The sequence below is a fragment of the Lytechinus variegatus genome, chromosome 5 (genome assembly GCF_018143015.1).
Source record: "Lytechinus variegatus isolate NC3 chromosome 5, Lvar_3.0, whole genome shotgun sequence".
Classification (NCBI taxonomy): Eukaryota; Metazoa; Echinodermata; class Echinoidea; order Temnopleuroida; family Toxopneustidae; genus Lytechinus; species Lytechinus variegatus.
The window spans coordinates 33,376,219-33,391,461 of NC_054744.1; the positions used below are offsets into that span (position 1 = coordinate 33,376,219).

Genomic DNA, 15,243 nt, shown 5'->3' on the forward strand with positions numbered 1-15,243 from the left:
ATTGAAATGTTCTTCAGATTTGCAGCTCTGCATACTATGTACATTTCATGTAGAAATGTTTAACATACATGTACTTGTATACTGTGTACATATACATGTATAAGTTTCCCAAAATATAGATGTATGTACATGTACATGTAAAGTCCTACTTGAAGATTTTATTGTACACTCATAAACATGTTAATCTTTCAACAATTACAGTGTAAAGCTTATAATTTATTATAGAATAAAGATTTTCTTTTCACCTTTTTCAAGGAAACATAATTTTGTTCATGCAATCTATCATTTCGTCTGCAATTACATGTAATACCTCCAAGTGTATGTACATGTATCTATTGAAAGGAATACAGAGTAAAATTGAAAGCTTTTGAAACTGAAAGCTCATTCAAAATTAAATCACTTCATGAGATTAACAAGGTTTCAGAGTTTAATGAGTGTAAACTGTTTTATTGCTCCCTCCTCCCACTTTCTTTGTCTGTCTGTCTCTTTCTCTCTCTCCCTATCTCCTCTTATTGACTTTATCTCATTCTTTAATATTTTTTTTCTGTGTTTACTTTTGCAGACTATTGATACAACCTCACTTGCAGTTGATGAAATCATCACCAAGACAAATGAGCTTCTTCAGCCAAATCCCTGTAAGTAGTAATTTGTTACTGACCCAGGGCCAGATATTAAACACAAAGCTTTTTTATAGCAATGATAGTTTTAACATTTCATAACAATTGATTGCATTGACTACAATATACCATCAATCCTGAAAATGATTTTAAAATCACTCTTTTCCATTTAGACCAAGGGCTTCATATCAGAGAAGAGTCAATTTTAAGTATAACAAGCCAGCAGAGCCATTAAAAATATCTTTTTTTATAAAGAAAAAAAGTTCACCCTGATAATTAATATTGGTAAAAAAGATAGATGAACAGCCATTAAAGAAAATCAGAGTTATGATTTGATTTTCTTTTTTATCACAGTGATATACACATGTAAATTCCCCCAAATGCTACTTTCTCAAGAGATTTAAATGTGATTTTATTTTTGCGATGGATATATCATCTGCGACTTCATATTATACCGCCTTAAGAAAAAAAATTATTATACAAAGTATGCCATTTAATGGAATTTAAATATATTTGAAAGCTGCTCACATGTACATCACAATTTTGATAAGAACTTTGACAAATAACTTTCGTATTCTTTGATAGATTGTCATCAGACATTCACAAATATTTATCTCAAATTTCTTTGTTCATCAAAACTAACAATATTGTCAGGGTGAACGTCCTCTTTATTAAAAGAAAAAAGTATTCTGATGGACAAAAATAATGCGTATTATGTCCATATACATGTGTGAATTCCCTAGGGGGTCATTGTCATTACAAAGTGGACACCATGGTCATCTGTGGATTTCAGAAAGTACCCTACATGAACATGGAAATCAAGTGCATGTATCTTGCTCCAGTCTTGAACTACCGGAAAACAAGTCTTGTGTCAAGTTTTCCTCCACTGTATTCAGAAATTGTGAAATTCATACCCTTCCGATACCACATGCCCCACCCTTTTCCACTTTATTTGCCCACTTGATATCCTTTTCACTGTACTTGTACATTTACACAGTATTTGCATATTGCCTCACAGAAAATAAACAAATTAATTTTCATATGTTGCCATTTCAGTAACCAGAGCAAAGCAGAGTACTGCAATGACAGTCTCCAAGATGAGAGGCCAGACCAAGAACTCAAGGTACCCACAACCCGAGGCTAATCTAGGAGAATGCTTCTTGAAGTTTGGAAGGGATCTGGGTGAAAACTCAGTCTTTGGTAGGTCTTGCGCTGCTTTTAAAACTGTTGACCTCTTATACAGGAAAGTTCTGACTCAACAACTTGTACAAACCTTTTATAAGATATAGAAATTTTCAGTTGTAGTAATACTCTAATATTGGGTTCAAACAGAATCCAGTCAAATGGTCACCTACATGTACATGTATTTTCAGAACATGCTCTGTGATATCACTGTGTGAGTGTCATGGTACAAGTAAGTATTTCAATGTATTATGTTTTTAAAGGTAAAAAGGAAATAGTTATGGTCAATCCATTGTGTTAGAAAATGGATTATTACATTCCAGTCAGATGTCATGTCTTTTAGTGCAATGAAATATTTCTCTCCCGCATGTGCTTGCAAATGTGGGAGAGAAATATGTGTTGGTCATCTTCAGTGTCATTATTTTCAGCTATCAGGATTTGAATGCAGATGAGCCGGCTCTATATCTATCTCTGATGATATGGTAACAATTAACTTTGATTTTAAAGACTTTCTCCTGAAATCATTGTGTGCCGCAAATGCATGTACCATTACAGACCTTTAAGGAACCCCTTTCTTCCTCTTTCCCATGCAATCCAGGCAATGGACTACTGGAGGTTGGCGAGGCCTACAAGCAGCTAGCTGATATCAAAGACAGTCTGGACTTCAACGTCAGGCAGAACTTCCTTGATCCTCTGGACCACCTGAGGACCAAAGAACTCAAGGAAATATCGGTATGGAAGATATCCTCAAGACTTGATCACATCGGGGTCTTGTTTTATAAATATTTACCACTACGGTGGTAGTTTAATTATATTCGTTGTAAAAATATGCTGTAGTCTTCAGTTTAAAGGTGTTTTTAGCATTATCTATTTCATTTTTGTTTAAATGATCATTTTAACTATCAGAAAGAGTAAAGATAATTGAAGCCTACATCATTGTTTAAAATAGTGGTCACACCGACAGAAGTTTGCTGGAGCAGTGAAACAAATTAATTACCGCTCATTACCGTTCACCGCCGTTTAACAGAAGTTGGCCACCAACAAGGCAACACCATATACTTTCGGCCACCGCTGATGGTCCCTCCTACTGCTCCAAAAGTTTTGAGCTGCACAAAATATTGTGAGCGGTGAGGAACGGGCAGTTTTTTTTCACTTCCACAAAGTTCACCCATGCTCCAAACGCCCAGTCAAAGCTTGGCACCGCTAGATGCAAGTTCGTGGACGTTTATGTCCGCTAGGCCATTGCAAAAAGCTGGACCACAGCTTTGGTGATTAAACGTTGCACAAACTTTTGTAGAGCGTTTGTATGCATTTTACAAGTGTACGCAGGATTGCTGGATTGATATCAGGCATTGAAGTCGTGATCCATTGCGGTGATGAACTTTGGTTTGGTGTTGGTATGGAGGTGTCACCGCTAAACGAATGCTCGCGACCTCTCACTACCGTTAAACCAATGCTGGCTTCAGCGGTGCACCACAATGGCAGCGCCTGTGTTTTCAATTTTTTGTTTCCATTTTGCACGCGGTTACGAGCGTTGTTGAAATTTGACCCTCTCTCCCTACCATTCAAGGACCGCTCCAGCAAAGTTCTGGCGGTGTGACCTCTACTTTACATGTATGTGAAAGTAGTTTGTTCTTGTGATTAATTCAAGGGAAAGACAACAGATTTGGACTATGCAGAAAAAGGTTGTCCAGGTGCGATGAACGCCAACCTAATTGAAATACCTCTCGCTCAGGCACACAGAAAGTTTTAATTTTTTTTTATGGGCCAGTCCTGTATGAGGACCCACTTGTTGATCAAAGTTTCAGTCAGGGTCTGTGCCTGCAGACTACACCATGAGTACCAATTGATGAATCAACTTCACACTTGGACACTTGTCTGCGTACAAAGTGAAAAATGAACCCAAGTGGTGCGTGATTGATTGCTTTTTGAACAGGGTGTGAATGACATCCTGATTAATGGTGTTCACATCTATGTTACAGTCATACAAAAGGAACTGACTAGAGACGTAACACCAATGTCTAGTTCATTAAGAAATAGCTTTTATCGGATTTGGAGTCGGTTTGGTGTGACTGTAACTTTGGATACATACATGTAGGTCTATGGATAGAAGGAAGCTAAAAACAAGAGTGTTTGCCAAGTGCTCTCTTGATTGGAATTGAAGCACATGGAGACTTCATGTATTCTTCAGTGATGTGTTCTTGTTTTACTTCCTTTATTGCTTCTGAAGCAACATTAAATTAAAGGTCAAGTCCAACCCAGAAAAGTGTTGATTTGAATCAATAGAGAAATATCTTACAAGCAAAATGCTGAAAATTTTATCAAAATTGGATTTAGTATGTTGTGACATTTTAAAGTTTCACTTATTTTTCTCTTAGCAGTTATATGCACAACTCAGTGTTTGAATTATACAATGTTTCCAATTTTACAGAATTGACAATATTGTCAAAATCGACTGAAGCACAAAATGTTTAAGTTAATTCCACATGTTTAGGGAGGAATGAAATTCAATGTCACATGACAAGGGGGAGAAAATCAGAATATTTCTTAATTTATAAAGTAGAATACAAAAGAAATAATGAGTGGGTGTCATCAGTCCCCTTATTTGCATACCGACCAGGATGTGCTTTTAATTTTTTTATGAAATTAGGCGAAACTGCCATAACTTTCTTATTTTATATCCGATTTTGATGAAAATTTCAGTGTTATGCTTGTTGGATTTCCCTCTTTTTATTCAAATCATTTTTTTATTGGGGTGGACTTGTCCTTTTAAGATATTTTTTCAGTACTCTCGACAATGTGGATGGTTTTCTCAAGCAAAACATACGTATATCACATGGGGTCATACAGTCTGATTCGCTCCCAAATGCTCTCTTTTTTTACGGAGCCTTTACTGTATTTTATCAACTTATCTAAAGAATAGCCCTGATAGATTGCAAAAGAGCACCACAATGTTTTTTTCCAGGCAGGAATAGAAACATGAAAAATAACCTCCATCCCAGCTTTCCCCTACTAGAGTCTCCCACTCCTATCAGTCACAAGTAATGGTGACTGACATGACAAACCCACGTTTGAATGTACATGTAGGCATCTCTGCATTGATAAAGGAACACTGTGTCTGGAAACTTTCCTTTCCTGTACCCCCAAACAAATAAAATGGAATTGGTTTGAGTTGTGAAGGGCTAAAATTAGAATGGAATCCAGCCATGGTCATAAAATATGGTGTTGGAAAGGAGAAAAATTAATTAAAGAGAATGGTAAAATTGAGATCCCTAGAACTATATAGATTTGAAATTGGCAACTGGGTATTAAAGTAAATTATGACAAGAGGCAAGGACAACTCAATCAGAGATTTGTCGGTTTCTCCGGAGTACCCATTTCCCTGCAGGGGACATTAATCTGAATAAATTGGGTAATGTTTTATGTCCTCATAAAAGAAAAATATAATTTGATGTAAATCTTTCTTTTTTTCAGGCATTTTAGCCATTTTTTGTATTGGACTACATGGAAGAGTAGTCCTTGCCTTACATCACTATGACATCACATATGTGGCCAATTTGAAGTCTCCATGGTTATATTGATTACCAATATTTTTAAAAACTTTTAAAGATTATTAAATTTCTTATTGTTTGTCCCATGTTGTTCAAACCTTCAACCTGTCAGATTTTTTTTATTTCTCCTTTGAAAGCATGTTTTTATTTGGGTAGGATTCCCCTTTAATTTTAGGAATCTGTGAACCATACAAACCTCATAAAATTGGCTGTATCGGACTTGAACTCAACAGGTTTTTTTTCTCTTTGTGAACTACTTTCCTTGTCTGTTCATTCCACCAGCATCGCAGTAGAAATCAATTTGAGACTCGATGAACCAATCAATTTTTAACAAATTGATTTTATTTCACTTGAAATTGATTTTATCTGATTATAAATCACTTTTTATGTCTGTTCTTCCCAACAGCATCACCATACATGTACATGTAGATGCAAGGTCATGGAGAGCTAAAATCAAAATGAGACTTGATAAACCAATCAATTCTCATCAAATTGATTTCTTCTCATTTCATCTTACTTGAAATTGATTGTATCTGTTCATGAATCACTTTCTTTGTCTGTTCTTCCCAACAGCATCACCGTAAGAAGATGCATAGTCGTCGACTCGACTATGATTGCAAAAAGCGGAAGGTGCAGAAAGGTATGACCTAATGAAATTTCTTTCCCTCGTATTTTTCATAGTCTAGAGCTATACATAGTGTGTTTGACATTAACATGTATGTGCTATCATGTTTCCATTTGAGAGATTCCTTCCCTGTATTCATAAACTGAATATAGAGATCATGTCATACAACTGGATGAAGTTTTTATTTCAGCAGGATATTATATTAAAATATAAAAAGTATCATTACTGATAGTCCATGATAATGTATTTGTGTTAATGATAAAATAGCAGGAGTCTATACACATGTAATACAAATGGACAGAGAAAGGGGGAAATTATAAATTCTCATTTACTTGTAGTTTCATTTTTGACAATTGTTCCTTTTATAGTTCCACAACCGAATGTTATCATCATCAAGTGTGCACTTTAATAACAAACAATTTAAAGTAACCTGTATGCTCTGATCTGCATTACTTAAGTTAATATATCAACAAAAATTTTGATGTAAACATACATATCAGAAACACCAAAAAATTGAATACATCATGCAATTTAGTTGCTTATTCGTGAAGGAAATTGCAATAAATATTATTTTACCTGTCAAATATACATGTACATGTAAACAGCAGAATAGTACATGTATTCTGTAATGGTTCTGATTCATGTAAACAGAACAAAGGATTTACAGTTCACAGACACAAACACTTATACTGAAAAATATATCGATAGATCTTAATATTCGCTATCTATGTAGGAGGGTTGATAACGCTTGTGAAAACATTAACAGAATCACAGTTTTTTTAAGTAACGTGACTGATCAAGAAGTTCCCATCACATTTATTTCACTCTTTTGGGGAGTATTTCATGAAATCCTGTGAGTAATTTGATTTAATTTGCTCTCAGCCAATCAGATGCAAGGATTTGTAGTAGCTTATAACATTTGTCATTGAAAATCACTGTCAAAGCATTTCATGAAACACTCCATTGCTGGTAGGGAGCATGTACACGAACATACATGTACAGTGTACTTGTCTGTTCACATTTGGTATTACAGTATATGAGCTTGGGGCCTCACTATACACCACGAGCAAACCAAAATCTTGCAAAAGAAAATTTATTGCCTTACAATCCAAATTACTTTATGATAGCAAGGTCCTTTTATTTCAATTAAAAGGGACATCTTTGTATGTAAAGCAGAGCAATGAAAAAAAAATGCATTCGTATGAAAAAAAAATAAGCAAGCAAAGATACAAGAGTATGAAAGAGGCATTTTAATTTTCAATACAAATAGATTTTAATAGTACAATATCGAATGCCAATTGCACAATTACATATAAAAGTACATTTGTAGGCAGTCCTTGATTGTTGGTTAACCATAATTGAGGAATATCCAAGTTTGTTACAGTTTTATAATAAGAGTTATTTTTGTCAAGATTTGATCTTACTTCCGTACCTAAATTAGGGCACACACAAAAACATCTCTTCCATTCTGTATTTTTAGAAAAGTACAAATAAAAGTTGTGTCTGACTTTGATGTAGACAGATGCTGTTGATAAAAATCTTATCCAGACTTAAGTATTTTTGAAGAGAGCATTTCTGCCTGATGAGATCTAACGAATCAAAGGACTGCTCATCACAGTTACGAAATAGGAGATTGTTTCCATGGTAACATAAGCCCTCACCATATTTTATTCCACAGACAAGTATAACCCAAATCTATATCGGACCATGATTAATCATGATTCATTATTTACAACATCTGCAGCACCAAATTATTTGTAAAGGACAATAACTCTAATAATTGAGAACTTTGAAAATTATCATTTATATTGCCTTGGATACACTGCATACAGTATGTAAATAACCATTTTCATTTAATGTATCTTTTTGTGAAGGTTTTATTCTCTACAATATTGTTATTCATCAGAAAAAAAGTGTTAACAAATTTTACATGCTCTTGATGTGCGACTAGAACTTTCCCCTTTGGTGGTGATGACAATGTTCTTTGGAAATTATTTGATAACAATAATGTTAAACATTTATTGATTCTATTGAATGAATCCAGTTTTCTCTCTCTTTTTTCTTTGTTCTTGTTGTGGCATGGGTTCATGTACATGCTTTAATAATATTTTTTGTCAATGATTTAATACTTTCTTTATAGCCATGTAATTGATAAACTGATGGATTTCCCTCTCTTCTTTTTTGTTTTCTTTCTCAAAACTGTTTTCTCCCCTTCTTGGCCACCCAGGAGGTAACATTTCAACCTGTCTTCTTTAATAATTATGTCACTAATTATTTAATTCCACCTTCTAATTTTTCAATATTTCAATGTATACCGTTAGTTTTAACACTTGCATGCCTGGCTAACCTGCATGGAATAGAGTATACAATTTTTCAATATTGGTGAAGTGTTATGTGCCTTTATAAGGATCACTGCTGTGCCCATGATAAACCAGCTATTATCCAGGGGGGCATTTCATGAAAGGACTTGTCGGACGTTTTATCTGACAAGTCCCTTTTTATCCGACAGTTACCATAGTAACGGTACCTCTCAGCCAATCAACATCAGAGAAAGATGTCAGATCTGACAACTTGTTGGATGAAAATGTTGATGAAGCACCCCCCAGAACTTAGCAGTGTCAAGAGGTTTATGTACATGTATGGGTTTATACTGTACATGAGGCAGGCGGGGTAAGTTGAGCATAGGGGCAAGTTGAGCCACCAGCCCCAGGCCAATAATGAATGAGTCAGACATTGTGGTGGTGTCGTGTATTGATGACCCATAGCATAACCCCTAACGGCTAACCCCACCACATTGTTTCCAACTTTGAAACCAAAAGTAGTTTTTTAGAGGGAAAAATATGAATTTCAGCCAAAATAGTAAAAAAGAATGTGAAATAGATAGGTGCTTAATAAACACACGTCTTTGAATATAATAAAGACATGATAACAACATTTATTAGTCCAGGTATGGATCTTCATTCTTGTCATAGTCTTTTATATGATGGATGCATGATAAATGTGTGGATACAAAATTATCGCACTAAGTTCGGACTGGGGTAAGTTGAGCCAAACAGCATGGGGCAAGTTGAGCCATGGTAATTCCTATGGTAATCTATCTTAAAAACAAACAAACCATAAAAATCGATTTAAATGCAGGCTGAAAGGAGCAAATTTACATGACTGCCCTTTTCCTTTTACAGGATGTATTTAAAGAGAATTAGCAAGTGAAAAGACTTTAAACAAAAAATTGACATGCTGGTTCCCCGCCCCCCCCATACATTTTGTAGGGGAAGGCGGGGTAAGTTGAGCATAGGGGCAAGTTGAGCCACCAGCCCCAGGCCAATAATGAATGAGTCAGACATTGTGGTGGTGTCATGTATTGATGACCCATAGCATAACCCCTAACCCCACCACATTGTTTTCCACTTTGAAACAAAAAGTAGTTTTTTAGAGGGAAAAGTATGAATTTCAGCCAAAAAAGTAAAAAAGAGTGTGAAATAGATAAGTACTTTATTCACACACACGTCTTTAAATATAGTAAAGACATGACATTTGACATCGGTTTTTTCAAAGGTCACGATGACTTTCAGTGTGGGGGTAGAAAGTTATATGTATCGAATTTAAAGGCAAGGTACTTATTTCTACAATAGTACAAGTCATATCAATTCTAACATGCAAAATGCAAAAAGTGTCACAACTTACCCCGCCTTCCCCTACATAGTTTTTGTGGCTCAACTTACCCCAGAAGGTGGCTCAAACTTACCCCATATATGGGGCAAGTTGAGCCATTTGACATCGTTTTTTTCAAAGGCCACAATGACTTTCAATGTGGGGATAGAAAGTTTTATATAGGTGGAAAATATTTAAGAAGAATTAAATTTCAAGGCAAGGTACTTATTTCGACAAGATTATTAATCATATCAATTCTAACATGCAAAAAGCAAAAACTGTCACAACTTACCCCGCCTTCCCCTACATGCGGTAGTTGGTCTAGTCTTTGGTGTAGTATCAGTGCATTGCCATTTGTTATACACTTAATTGTAGGCTAGTGCTCAGCTGGTGTAATTTTCTCTTTGCCTTCCAAAAATAGTATTAGTATGTACTTTGTCAAATGAAAATTTGATAAATCCTTATCTCTAGACTACAAGTGCTGTTAGTAAAGCAAGTGATAACTAGAGGAAATGGGAATAGCCTTAGAACAAAAATTTAGAAAAAAATTGGAAAATGGGCTAAATGGCAATAAGACAAGCCATTTTAATAGTTTTTGTTTAAATAAAAGTGAATAAAACTTTGGGTTTTTTCGTCTCACTGTACAAATGTGACGGCAGCATAACTACATGTACATGTAGGATTTATAGATCATATGGGTAGAAACCTAATGGAAAGTAAACTGTGGACCATTACTGGCAATTCACTGTTTGCTGGCTCACTGTCCAGCACAGTCTTATGATCGCAAATGAGACCTATTTTTGTCATGAATCATCTCTAATATGGTGGAACAAAGAAAAATTGAATGTGATACTGTACACATGTATTAAAAGTAATAAAAGTGAATAAAACTTTATGTTTTTTCGACTCACTGTACAAATGTGACGGCAGCATAACTACATGTACATGTAGGATTTATAGATCATATGGGTAGAGACCTAATGGAAAGTACAATGTAGACTGTTACTGGCAATTCACTGTTTGCTGGCTCACTGTACAGTACAGTCTTATGATCGCAAAAGAGACCTACTTTTGTCATGAATCATCTCTAATATGGTGGAACAAAGAAAAATGGAATGTAGATACTGTACACCTGTAAGTCATTGAATTCTGTAATAGTGTACATGTAAGAAAAAAAATTGGGAAAATGAGTGAACGAATGATTGCATTCATAAAGAAATTTTGTAGGAAGAACAAATCCGACTTTTAAAAATGACTGTACCCTTTTAAATGAGAGTGTACTTTTATCGTAGGAATCATAGGAAGTTTTAATGTCTTGTTCATATCGAAAGTCAATTTGTCCATTTGTTGCACAATATTAAATTACAGTCAATTTCATTTCACAACTGTCCACATTATAATATACCAAATGTGTATGTACATGTAGGTAGATGTGTAACCTTTTTTTGGTTGGGTGGGGGGTCCATTTATATTAAATATTTATGATTGTGCATGTAACTGATTTTATTTCTTGAGAGTATATACATACATGTATATACATACATGTGTTTTTTGCCTCTCAGTTTACAACAGTGTTTCCACTTTGAAGAAAATTTCCTGATTTCCTGGAAAACTGGATCGTTTCCAGGAAAGTTTTGGAAATGAAGAAATCCCAGGAAATCCCAAAATTACGAACAACAATAAAACAAAACAACTTTCAATATCCATGTTACATGTATGTTTAAACAATAATTGTTTTCCTCATACGTAGCTCAGTTAAACAAAAAGAAAGGGTTAAATTCCTTGAATTTGGTCACTTTGGACCAAGTTTAAAGATAAATTCCAGTTTTGGTAACGATCTCAAAATGACTTTTTACAGAATCTAATATAATGACCACCCAAGTGTCTGTTTGTATGAATAAAAAATATATGCCAACGGATTCTGTGAGAAATCGTGTAATTACTGAGAAATAAGCAAAATAAGCGCGGATTCGGTCACTTCCGTCGGGTCTTTATTCCACCAGCAATAATAATACACTGTCCCACGTGTGCCTATCTGTGTTGGTAATCTTCAGTGTGAACGTTTTTCAGTGTAGATTTCAAGATTTCACAAAGTTCAGTTCATGTAACTGTACCAGATCTAGATCCTCGATGATATTCTGACAATTAAGCTTGGTTTTACAGACTTTCTCATGAAACCAGTGTTTACTGCAACTACTGGCATTTCTCTTTAAGCTCGCTGTAGCATTGTCTGAGTTTTGTTAAAAATCAAACTTGAAAATTCCAGGAAATGTCCATGATTTTCCTGAAATTTTGGATTCAGTTTCTGGAAATTTGTTTTGGATCTGTAAAAACACTAGTTTAAAATAATTGGGGGGGGGTCACTTCCATTGATGAGTGGGTACCATGCACGACCATGGGTATCAAACAGCTCCCTAAACAAGTATTTTAATATGGAAATGACTCTTAATGAAATTGTAGTTTTGAACTAATAGCAAAGTAAACTTGTTAAAGCTTCATTGTACATGTTTATACCAGGGAGTTTGGAGTCGACACTCCCAACTCTCTGGGAGTAGATACATGTACTGTACATTAACTGAAGCTCATTATGTAAGGTCCATCAATAATTTGGGATATAAAAGAGGAAAAGGGGTGTTGTGGGCTTATTCAACATAGCCCCAGTGTCCTTGATATTTTTATTTATTTTTTCTATTATTTTTTTACATGATTTCTAATCACTTTTGTTTCTATATTTCTTACACTGTATGTTCTAAATTGTAAAGCACATTGATATGGATTTCATGAAAACACCATATAAGACTATTAAAGTTATTATTATAAACCCCCCCCCCCCATGTCCAAAATAGCCCAGGCCCGAAAGTTTGCAAAAGAATCTAAGCTGTTTTTGTGGGGGGGGTCCATTTTTTTTCAAAAATTGGGGGTTTTAACCTCAGTACCCCCCCCCCCACCCACTTCCCCCTTCTTCTGAAGTCCAAACTGCATGTACACTGCTACAGAAGGGCAATTCCACGATAACACCGTGACATTTTGGAACACCTATTTACTCATTAAATGTGGAATACCAACAAACTATTTATCTTTTGAAAAAAATTGGATTATGTAACTATGACTCTAATCACAAGTAACCTACAACAACAACAAAAATCTTTAACTTCATGCTAATTAATGAATTATGCATAATTAATTACAACTGTAACACCGTGACTCAAAATGGACATGCATTTTCTCGTACTTGATTCATTTAATAAACTCTGTGAAGTTACTGAACATTTTAAAAAGAGATTATGTTGTTGAGATACAGTAGAGACTTGACAGTAATAACCAAGTAGTTTATAGAAAAATAATCAATAAACATGACAATGATGATACATATTATAAACAAATGCACTGTAACACCGTGACTGTAACACCGTGACTTCTGAACTGCATGTACAAAACGTATGTAGAATTTTCACATCATTCTTCCTTAACCTATAGTAGTCTAAAAGGTATCATTGAGCAATCTTTTATCAATAAAATTTATGTAATACATCAGAGTACATGTAATTAATGAGGATGAAAAATCTAGTTAAAAATTTCACTAACAAAAACAACAAAAAATAAAACTATATACACTGTAACACTGTGACGGTTCTTGTAGGCCCCCATGTTTCATTCATAAGATACGGGAAAAGTTTTACTCAAAAAAAGTTATGAACTCTCTCTAATGCAGAAAAACTTTAATGTAAATATGCAGATTAATTGAAATACAATTTTACTAAGACAAAGAAAAAAAGCTTAATAGAAACACTCAGCAAACTGATATATACTTTTAATTGCAACTTTATGGTAATTATGCATGTACATGTACGTATACAAATATAAGTTGAGCCCTAACAATTACAGGAAGAAAAATTAACACACAGCATCTACAGACTTGCATGTAGATATTCGCTCAATTTCCAAGATGTTATAGAAATTTGTAAGATTTCTTGAAGTCCTTTTTAGTTTGCTTCCTGGATTGGCATTGCAAAGTGGTACCGCTCTCTGTTATCCATAACAGGTGCTGGCAACTTTCTCACTATTTGTTTTTCTTCAACCCAACCATACTTGTCAGTGACATCCTTTGCAACAAAAAGAGTAACCCTTTCATCACTCTTATGATAGTGTATGACATGAAATTCACCGTCTTGGATATCAATCAATTGTGCCACATATTTGAGCGATTTCTGCCGAGCACCTTCATACTGCACCAAGATGCAGTCTCCGATCTTGATTGCATCCTCAGATGGTGGTGCATCAGTCATTCTTGTCGTTGATGTATCCAAACCCCAGGGGGGGGGGCGGCCACTTCCATTTACGAGTGGATACCATGCGCGACCATGGGGTCTCGAAAAGCACCCTAAACACGTAATTTCCATATTCTGAAAATGCACCCCTTAACAAGTATTGGCGTATGAAACCCTACCCTTAACAAGTATAGGAAACAAATCGATACTCTTGGCAAATATTCCTGAAATGAACCCCTAAACAAGTACAGGAATGTTTTATTGTTACGGGTCCTTCGGTTGTCGGCTTTACCTTATTTGGTTAAGTACGACCCCACCTTTTATACCTCACGCAAAAGGGACTCTAAACACGAAGTGTTGGGGCAAAAAGGACATCCTTTATAAAACATGTTAATTTTGTTTTATCATCCCCGCAAATTCGACCCTTAACACGTAATTTTCCTAGCGAAATAGATACCCTTTTTTCATAATTTTTGTGTTTTTTACACCCTTATCACGTTACGTACTTAACGTGCCCTATCGTGAAAAGGACATCCTTTTTACGTGTTTTTTTGGTCGCGCATGGTATCCACTCGTCAATGTAAGTGCCCCCCCCCCGAATCCAAACCTGCAATAAAAGCATGGGTTTCATCTTCTTGTGGTTTTCTCCATGGTCTCTTTGTAAATACCTTTCCTGGAAACAGCCAAGCCTCCATCCCAACTGACAGAAATCAGCTGGTCACTTCAACAAACATCATTTGGCAGGAACCTACTATGCTTTCTGTGCAATAGCAATGTAGGTCACGGTGTTATAGTCACGGTGTTACAGTTATTGTAACACCGTGACATGATTTAAGTAACTTTTAATTAATTAACAAACTGACTAATTAACTTGTAAGTACTTGTATATGATAGTTATATGTGAGAATGATTTGGGCACTAAAAGATTTTTATATTGTTTGTGTAGTTTTCATAAAATTTAAAAAACATCAGTTTTTACTGTAACACCGTGACATTATTTATCATGAGAGTTTAAATGTTCGCTGAAGCATAACGCAAAGAAAATTTTGAACTTTGGTGAACCTGTTATGAAATTCAGCCCTAAAACTCAGAAAAACACATTTAGATTTTTATGAATCTTTCAATGGAACACTTGCTACACATATTTAATTTTGATGCATTTTTCACACATTTAAACAAAAATTAATTATGCTAATTTAATTTGCATATTTGGCATCTTAAGGACCAAATTTTTCGTTATTGTGGACAGAATTGAAAAATTCAGTCTTTTAGCTTTAATATGATACCAAACTTGTTCAGGTTTGACCATTTCTAAAATTTGATGGTCATGTCCACTTTATCATGGAATT

At 35.0% G+C, this 15,243-nt stretch overlaps 1 protein-coding gene across 2 annotated transcripts in view; it reads left to right on the forward strand.

Moving 5' to 3' along the window:
- Positions 1–15,243, forward strand: part of LOC121415962 (endophilin-A3-like) — a 64,537-nt gene that overhangs the window by 16,622 nt on the left and 32,672 nt on the right. The window contains exons 3-6 of one of the 2 annotated variants that reach the window (XM_041609373.1): positions 563–635; positions 1,674–1,817; positions 2,398–2,531; positions 5,924–5,991. In XM_041609373.1, coding sequence (XP_041465307.1) covers positions 563–635; positions 1,674–1,817; positions 2,398–2,531; positions 5,924–5,991 — 419 coding nt within the window. The remainder of the gene's footprint in view (positions 1–562; positions 636–1,673; positions 1,818–2,397; positions 2,532–5,923; positions 5,992–15,243) is intronic. The other variant, XM_041609372.1, reaches the window with a different exon arrangement.